Source organism: Cydia pomonella, chromosome 11, assembly GCF_033807575.1.
Source record: "Cydia pomonella isolate Wapato2018A chromosome 11, ilCydPomo1, whole genome shotgun sequence".
NCBI lineage: Eukaryota > Metazoa > Arthropoda > Insecta > Lepidoptera > Tortricidae > Cydia > Cydia pomonella.
Window position 1 is genome coordinate 8,641,404 of NC_084713.1, and position 9,989 is coordinate 8,651,392.

At 37.8% G+C, this 9,989-nt stretch overlaps 1 protein-coding gene across 1 annotated transcript; it reads left to right on the forward strand.

Moving 5' to 3' along the window:
- Positions 1–580: 580 nt before the first annotated feature.
- On the forward strand, positions 581–6,147 carry LOC133522772 (CAAX prenyl protease 1 homolog). The gene is made up of 2 exons (XM_061858222.1): positions 581–914; positions 1,030–6,147. The coding sequence occupies exons 1-2, from the start codon at positions 825–827 to the stop codon at positions 2,269–2,271; spliced, it is 1,332 nt and encodes a 443-aa protein (XP_061714206.1). The 5' UTR covers positions 581–824; the 3' UTR covers positions 2,272–6,147.
- Positions 6,148–9,989: the final 3,842 nt, after the last annotated feature.

Sequence of the window (9,989 nt, forward strand, 5' to 3'; positions counted from 1 at the left end):
ACAGTTAGGCGATAAACAACAAATGACAAATGTCAGTTGACAGTTTGTATCTTCTACGTGTATATGTAGTTATGTGTCAAACCGTAAACTGTGACGTCACACAATTTTCAAAGAGCGTTTTGGGCGCGATAGCATCTGTCAAAATATATTTTGTTAATTTAACATATTTAAAGCCGTTTTTAGTATAAAATTAAAATTTTAGGGCAACTTTTAGTCAATATAGAATCGTAATACAAGCGCTTAAAAAATTGGAAACAACCCTATTGATTAACTTTCTTTAAGCTTTTATTGATTTTCGTTAAAGTAACATTGAGTAATCTAGTTGAATTGTGGATCCAGTCCACAAACTACTAAGAAGAGCGCTAATATATTTATTCTGTCTGTGCTATTCAAAACCGATAATAGCTCATTATTCGAAATTTTTCGAATTCAAAAACCGAAATTCGTAAATTGCGGGGATCTTTCTTTTTTATTTCACTAAGACGTGATTAGAGTGACAGAGAAAAATGCCCGCAATTGACGAATTTCGATTTTCGCGGTAGGCCCTCTGACACGGCATCACTACCAAAGAATATAATACTCACTAGGAGATCACTACTAAAAACGACAAAATCACTACGTTGATTTTAAAGGACTCGCATCCAGGCCATAACTGTTAAAAAAAACACCACGTTAACTGACATTTGTCAATTTTGGCATTTTTGTCATTGAGGGGCATTTGATTTGAGGGGATGTCAATCGAATACTGAACCCATGGAAATCGATAATTACTAATAATAATTGACTTAAAATTTGGCTGATATTGAAATAGTTAACCCACAACCATGGGACTCAACGAGGAATATATTGTTTATTTAATACTGCTATTTTCATGGGCAGAATATTTGTGGGAGTTATATTTGTCATTGCGGCAGGTACGTATTAGGTTATATTTTGTAAACTATAGTCTATTAATCGCACTTTTTGCATTAAGATATTATCATTACTCTGCAGCTTACGTAAAATAATGTAATAACATCTATTTTGCAGTTAAAAATCTACAAGACAAACAACACTATTCCTGAGGACTTGAAGGAGATGTTAAATGAAGAATCGTTCAAGAAAGCTCGTCTGTATGGTATTGACAAGTCGCAGTTCAAGATCGTAAAGGAATTTTGTAGTATAGTATTAACATCCGTAATACTTTATCGACGGTGGATTGCTGTGGCATGGTTTGATTCTGAGAACATTTCAAAATCCCTGTATGTGTCACCAGATAGAGAAATATTTGTGACTTGTATCTTTACGACTATTGTGACTCTGTTTAATTATGTTGTAATGTTGCCCTTTAAGATTTATGGCACATTTGTACTTGAGCAAAAGCATGGTTTTAATAAGCAAACAGTAGGATTCTTTATTAAGGACCAGTTTAAATCTTTAGTTCTGAGTCTCATCATTACCATTCCATTAGTATCAATGTCAATTAATATTATCATGGTAGGAGGAGATATGTTTGTTGCTTATCTTTGGTTGTTTACTACCGTGGTGTCCTTATTACTATTGATGCTGTACCCTACTGTTATTGCTCCTCTGTTTGACAAATTTGTACCTCTGCCCGAGGGTTCTTTAAGGAAAGGCATTGAGGAACTAGCATCAAGGCTTAAGTTCCCGCTCTCACAAGTATACATAGTAGAGGGCTCTAAAAGGTCTGCACACAGCAATGCATATTTTGGTGGACTTTTCGGTTCAAAAAGAATTGTACTCTTTGATACATTGTTAGAAAAGTATAATGAAGAGAAAAAAACTTTGACCGGATGTAATGACAATGAAATTCTAGGAATTCTAGCTCATGAATTGGGACACTGGAGTTGCAACCATTTGACAAAGAACATAGCTTTGACTGAACTTAATTTGTTGTTATTATTTACTGCTTTTGGATCACTTTTTAAGTATTCCATGTTGTATACTGCTCTTGGATTTCCAGCAGGCCAAAAGCCTATCATTATTGGTTTAATTGTGGTTTTACAAATGATTCTTGCCCCATATAATTCAATTTTATCATTCTTCTTAACAGCATTATCTAGAAAACATGAATTTGAGGCAGACAACTTTGCTGTATCTTTGAATTACCCCAGAGAACTCCGGTCTGCACTCATAAAGCTTGGTAAAGACAATCTGGACTACCCAATCTATGATAAGCTATACTCAGCATGGTACCATTCTCATCCTACTTTGTTACAAAGAATAGAAAATATTAATAACCAACTAGTTGTGGATAAGAAACAGAACTAAGTTATTCCAATATGCATTCTAGAATGCATTCGATGACCGGTCTGGCCTAGTGGGTAGTGACCCTGCCTATGAAGCTGATGGTCCCGGGTTCAAATCCTGGTAAGGGCATTTATTCATGTGATGAGCATGGATACTTGTTCCTGAGTCATGGATGTTTTCTATGTATTAGAGTATTTATAAATATTTATATATTATATATATTGTTGTCTAAGTACCCTGAACACAAGCCTTATTGATCTTACTGTGCTTAGTCAATTTGTGTAATAATAATGTCCTATATTAATTTTTTTATTTATTTATTTACAACTATATGTGGCTTCCCAGCAGAGAAGGGTCCTTATGCACATGGACCATAAGGACCCTTTAGGCATGGAACATGACATATTTTCAATAAGTACATTTTTGTATACATGTTATTTAATAATGGTAGAACTAGTCCTTTCTAGGGGTGGCATTGATCATATTGGACCAAACATAGTTTGCATTTTTTTTTTGAATCATAGTATATTAATATAAAAAACAGGGCTATTGTATTTGGGCCAAGTGAAATGCCATATTTACAATATAATTATGTTGTTCCATATACCTAAAACTAACCTTGGGGAGTTTGACACTTACTTTATTAAGTATCTTTTCATAACAAGTTTATTTTTTATAGAATACAACACAAACATTAGGTTACTGCATTTTTCGTGTAAGCTTCTAGGATGGACTAGCTTTTACCTTATGTAAAAATGTTACCTACTGGCACGAAAATTCAATGACCCTTCTTGATGCCAAACCCCAGGAGGTAGTTTTATAAAATGTGTGTAACTGTTTTCAACTCTTATTTGCTAGAAAGACATTCCTGCTTGTGTTATAGGTTACAAATGTTTGTAAAATAGCCTCAGGTTCACACTTGGACATGGTTCGGCGAAAATTATTCAAGATATGTGGCTTCCTCCACCACAGAAGGCTCCAAGTGCATAAGGATCCTTCTCTGATATAAATAACTTTGGCCTGTACTAAAATTGAACATTGTGGGAGTTTGTTCCGCCAATAGGGAAAGACTTATGGTGGTCCCACACTTACTGTTATTTATATAACAGCCAGGTATAACCTTATGGTTAAGGTAATAAAACACTATCATGTTATGCCGGACTCAAGATGTTACTTAGCAGTATAAAACATCCATTGCGGAACCGCCGTTAACCTTCGGGAAGAGAAGAACTCAACTAACTGTATTTATTAGTTTCCGACCAAAGTTTCGGTTTCGGCATAAAAATCATGTTTCGGCCGGTTTGGTATCGGCCAAAAAACTGCCGAAACTTTCAGCTGTGCCGAAACTTAAAGGCCGGGTTCTATACAGGATGGCCCAAAAATACGGGTTATTCCCACTAGTTACCATTAACACCAAGTTGTTACCAGTGGTAACTAGTGTAACTACTGGGAAAAAATATCCAGTAGTTACCACTAAAATTTTGGTAGTGTTCAAAACTAATAAAAACAGTATAAATAGTATTGTATAAATATAGAGTACATTAAAATATAATTATAAGTCCATTATTTATAGTGTTTCAGTAAATTGCCTTAAAAGTGATTAAAAATAAAAATAATAACAGTTTTACTGGTACATGTGCAAAACTAAAATAGTCAAGGAGAAATTAACGTTTGGATGAAATTTATCTGATCAATTGTTATTGGAATTAATTATACAAACTATTTAATCAAAACCCGACTATGTTTGATCAAATGATCACTTTAAGGTAGTTTACTGGAACACTATTCGACATATCATTATTATTTATTGAACTACTCTATATTTATACTAGATATGCTATTTATAATGTTTTTATTTGTGTTAAACTAAAACAAAATTTTGGTGGAAACTACTGGGATTACCACTAGTAAAACATTTTTTTTTAATGTGCATTTTGTTGATAACTTCATCAAAGTTATACGTTTTTGTATCAAAGCCAAGGGATTTTTTTTACATGTCATTAAATAAAGAAGAAAGAACAAAATATCTCTTTAAATCATTTTAGGGTTCCGTAGTCAACTAGGAACCCTTATAGTTTCGCCATGTCCGTCTGTCTGTCTGTCCGAGGCTTTGCTCCGTGGTCGTTAGTGCTAGAAAGCTGAAATGCGGCATGGATATATAAATCAATAAAGCCGACAAAGTCGTACAATAAAATCTAAAAATTTAATTTTTTTGAGAGTACCTCCCCTACACGTAAAGTGGGGGTGATTTTTTTTTCCGCTTCAACCCTACAGTGTGGGGTATCGTTGGAAAGGGATTTCAAAACTAATAGGGGTCTTCAACAAATATTTTTTGATAAAGTGAATATATTCGGAGATAATCGCTCCAAAAGAAAAAAAATGTGTCCCCCCCTCTAACTTTTGAACCATAGGTCCAAAAAATATGAAAAAAATCGTGGAAGTAGAGCTTAAGAAAGACTTTAAATGAAAACTATAGCGGACATGATCAGTTTAGCTGTTTTTAGTTATCGCAAAAAGTTTCCCCTTAAGAGTAAAAAAACTAATTAGGTACTGATTATGCAAATTTGCCTATTTGTTTAACTCGCGTGAAAGGTACCGTTTCATTCCTTGGTTAACAATTTACTATACTTTAAGCTCCAGTTTAGCTTATTGTGACGGAAGAGTAACTACGGAACCCTACACTGAGCATGGCCCGACATGCTCTTGGCCGGTTTTTTTTGAACTTATCTTTGGGCCATTGATTGATTGACAATGAGGAGTGAATTTTAATTCGTTTTCTTAAGTAGAATAGGCATGTTCCTACACGCTCTTGGCCGTTATTTTACCACTTACATAGAATTATGATTCACCATTATTCATATCTCTAAAAAGTAAGGGCACAGCAATTTTTTCTACGATTTTAACAAGTCTACAAAAGTTTCGGGTGATACTGATGAGTCGAAACTGAATTTTCACTTTCGGCAAAAAAGTCCGGATTCGGTTGGACACTGGTAGAGTCAGTCCAAGCTAAGTTGGCAGCGATTTTAATATATTTATCTGTTTGCTCTTGGCTGTGCGAAGTGCGCAAAGCGCACGCCGTGGTAAAGATACCTATGAAATATTGTGGGCTCAAACTTTCTTACTATTTCACATACGACATACTAGTTATGCCCGAGCTACGCTACTATGACAAACTCAGTAGACGCCAGGCGGGCGACTGCACAGTAAAGCTGCGTCTGGACTAGCCGGGCACGAATTCGAATGAGTTCGAGGCTTGTCCTCTCGTAAGAGTTGTAAGTCGGTCCAACTACTAGGTATATTCGATTTGAAGCTGGCCCGAAGCGGCTAATCTTTTGTCTATTGTTAACTAAAACCGCGCGTGCCTGCAAAAAAGGGTCGTATATTTCTAATTGGCACCTGAGCGCGGGCTAGTCCAACACTCAAAAAACCAGTGTAGGTGTGCTCTCCGATAACGCGCCTTTGTTACGCATATCGAGGACACTTTTTAGACTCGTTCGGTAGCGTTCAGCGGTAGCGTTCGACTCGCCGGCACTCAGTAACCGTATAGGGACCACATAACAAATCACAAATTATTTTTCCATTTGTTCATTTTGAATCTTATTTAAATTACCATAGGAGTTGTAATTAAATAACCGGTTAAAGTGACCGGGCCCTTTTTTTGCAGGTGGCACGCGCCGTTTTAGTTAACAATAGACAAAGGTTAAGCCGTTGGGGGCCAGCTACAAATCTAACAACTATACACGAATTTGTGCTCCGCTCATGCTCGGCGGCTCTAGCGTAAACGCAGCTAAAACTAATTAGTACGCTCGTTAGATTTAACATTTTCAGTCATTGGTGTAAATGTATATCTTAGGTATAGGTACATTACTTTAAATAAATGTTGTAATCCAAAGGAAATGAAGTTTACTTTTCCGAATATTACAATTTACTCGTATCTATTACAACCCTTTTTCTTGCACTCGCAGTCTCATGCACCAATCCAAATATTTCTATTCTCTAATTTTCACGAAAATTCACGAAAAGTTCTTTAAGTATTCAAGTTTGAGATCTGATTCAGCTGATGTAAAACTTCCAAACGTACCTACATATGCCTGCGTTATGCAGTAGTTTTTTTGGTTGTGACAATTTCAGCTACCTACCAAACTAGAGCCTAAATGGTCGCGCACTGTGCGGTTTAAGAGGAATTTCCTTCCGCGGACGGTCCGGCTGGCTGTGGAATGAGCGATCTTCAAAAAAGGAGTGTACAGGTTTTTAAAGGGTCGGCAACGCGCATGTAACACCTGTGGAGTTGCAGGCGTCCATAGGCTACGGTAACTGCTTACCATCAGGCGGGCCGTATACTTGTTTGCCACCGACGTGGTATATATATATATATATATAAAAGACAAAACATATAGCGCCATCTAGTTTGACTGTCAAATTCTAGGCCACGATTTTTTCTCAGACTACAACTTTTCCAGTCTTCCACCGCGTTTTATTTAACCGTGGTCCTACCGCTGTGACCCTGCTGCAACCCCACATTACGTTTTGGCTTTTTTTTTATTTTATGAGGATTTAGTACACAATTGGTACTCAATTTGTACTCTGTAGTTTGGGAGAGTACAAGCTTGTAGAGCATCTCTCCAGCAACCCCTACTGAATTCCAACATAGGCTCCAACTTTTCCGGCAAATAAGAGGCTGGAATATTTTTTACTCATGATTTTATAACCAAATAGTGCCTTTTTTATACCACGTCGGTGGCAAACAAACATACGGCCCGCCTGATGGTAAGCAGTCACCGTAGCCTATGAACGCCTGCAACACCAGACGTATTACATGCGCGTTGCCGATCCATTAAAAACTTGTACACTCCTTTTTTGACGAACCCCATACTGTAGCCTCTCTGGAAAACCTCGGTTGACGGCGATTTTGGTGAAATTTTTTCCCTATGGGCAGTGGCGCATTTACCATAACCCTGAGTTGGCTGAAGCCTAGGGCGGCAAATTTAGGCCAAAAAAAATTAGTTTTGCTGTTGTCGTTTTGTTTTAACTGACCACAATTTCGCCGCCCCTTTTTATGTAAAGTTGATTAATGATTAAGTATTTGTCGATTTTGCAGCCTCCTGTCATGTGCTACTTTATGTCCCATTATCTGAATTTAATTGTATCATATCAAAAAAGCGACACCGCTGCCTTGTGTTCGCCTCGACCGCAGTTGACGCAATCCAGTGGCGTTAGTCATCGTCATATCGTTGTCATTTCGTTTTTGGCGATTCCTATTTATTTTGCCGCCCCATGGCCCCATGTTGCTATAATGCTCCTTAACAGTTTTGAATGATTTACGGTTAGTTTCACTACACTTAAATCGACCGGGATATAAACCGTGATTGCATTTTATATTGTTTTTATTGAGCTCCGGATATTTCGACGCAGTTACATGCATCTTGTTCACGGGTAACTGTAGATAGCGGGTGGGTGTCAAAGTTGTGTAGATCGCGCTCGGTCTACCCTCATTCGTGCGTACAATACTCCTTGTTTTTAATAAGAAAGCTACAATTTTCATTTTCAAATTTGAGCGGATGTAGTCGGGCTTCGCCGGACTTATTTTTTGTAGGGTTTCGCCCCACTCTTATATTATGAGGGCAGCGCAGGTTGCTTGCTAGGTATTTTAATTTGGAGCACACACAGCGCGCCCCGTCCGTCGATCTTCGCCCGACTTTCTTCTTACGGGGCACTCTATCGACACCAAAGTGCTACTCCTCTACATGACGATACGCCCGACTTTTTTGAGTAATTGCATCGAAGGCATCGATCACAGTATGTCGGGCTTCATCGGGCTCTATTCTGTACCTGTCACTGGAGCGTTCGCTACGCGCCTCGTACGTCAGACTTTTCGACGAGCTTTGCAAGATTTTCACAGTTAAATAACACTAGACCGTACTCATAGTGTTGTGTTCCTGCAGGTAAAGTTGCCATCAGAGCTCAACGAGGGGGGGGGGGGGGGGGGGGTGATGAGGGTTGGCAATGTGCATGTAACACCTCTAAGCTCGTACATAGGCTACGGAGACTGCATACCATCAGGCGGGCCGTATGCTTGTGTGCCACCGACCCGCCCCCGCGCCCGGGAGCGCGCGTTCCACACGTCAGGCCTCAACTGACTTTTGTGTGAGAGTACTGAAGCCGCCAGGCACTGTACTTCATTATCTTTAAGATTTCTGTGCGAAAAAAGATATGGGTACTACCCAGTTTTGTACCCAACAAAATTCTTACTAGGCTGGCTGTCTTGGATATAATTCTGCAGAGGTAAGGCGCAACAATATCTTGCTGACTACTGCTTGTCGCATATTGCGCGGTGACTCCCCAACTAGCAAAAATATGTCATATAAATGTTGTACAAACGTTTTTCATAAAACTTGATGGTATGCAATTTAAGGCATACAAACGTTTAAATGACGCGATTTTGGCGCAGTTTTTATGGCTAAATAGTCGTTGAGTGGTCACTCAATCGTCATAAGCAAGCACATTTAGTCCTACAGCTGTCATAAAAAATATATTAAACGACTTTTTAGTCGGAAAAGTATCGTAAGTTCTCGATTTGTAAATGCAATTGCTTGTAGAGTGATCATAATGCAGACGTTTCTATGACTAATGAGTCGGTGAAATGCAATAGCGAAGCAGTTTCAATCATAATATAATTACCTGTTTGTGTGTACTGTGCATGGATGATTGCCGGTCAAACAAGTCGTGAAAAATATTATACTTTTTACCATTTTAAGTACTTAAGTATAACCGACTCGACATCTATTACTGCAACTAAAATGGGTAATGGGTAAATCAGATACGCATGCGAACATAATATTTTCGACGAATTTACTAGGTTTTCTAAGAAAATTTTAATGCCCCCTTTAAATATTGTTTATTTATTATATTTAATTAAATAAATTAATTTAATTTTTATCTATGAGTAGTTATATGACTCATTTATAATTAAAAGCACTAGCTTACGACTTAAAACTCTTAAGCCAACACGATACGGCCGCCATCACCCTAATTCAGGGTTCCCTGGTGAACTTGGTGAACCTAATAGGTGAAACAAACAGTTTTGAAGTTAAGTCTGTGCTAGTAAGTAAAGAAGCACAACTCTGACGAACTTTGCATCTATAAGTACCGCTCCTTTTGAACTGCTTCCACTTTTTCCAATCTAATTTTAACATTTTGCGTATCAACACTGTATTAAGAACTGAAAATTTATGAAACAAATAAGCCGTAATCCCTATCTTTTAGCTATAAGACGGTCGTGTTTATGACTGTTGTATGGCACTTTAGCAATTTAACAGCTGTAAAAAGCTGATGTTATGATTAGTTGTACAGTAATCACTCATAAAGCTTTTCTATGACCAAAGTGCTGTAAGATGTCATATTGAGGTTGTAAAACCGGGAAAAAGTCTTGGTTAAAACTTTTGTACGACAGTGATTAAATTGCTTTATTACTATGTTATACAAACGTCTGTACAACTGCGATTTAAGAACAATTTGCATTTAAACTAAAGTGCGGTATAAATGACATTTATACAACATCACGTTTTAAAACTTGCTTATTTACGACGCACCTACGATGAATTAGTCGTAAAAGGTTCAGATGTTATTACCAATTTGCTAGTTGGGTCGGACTGCCCAGAACTGATAGATCGACTCTTGAGGTTGTACGTCCCCGATATTCCTCGAGTCTACTTGAGGCCGCGAACGCGTCCACTGTTGGC

Excerpts from the sequence above, each read along its gene's own strand:
- LOC133522772 (XM_061858222.1), top strand. The coding sequence starts at position 825 with ATGGGACTCAACGAGGAATATATTGTTTATTTAATACTGCTATTTTCA. Across the intron at positions 915-1,029 it reads TATATTTGTCATTGCGGCAG|TTAAAAATCTACAAGACAAA; the intron begins GTACGTATTAGG and ends TCTATTTTGCAG.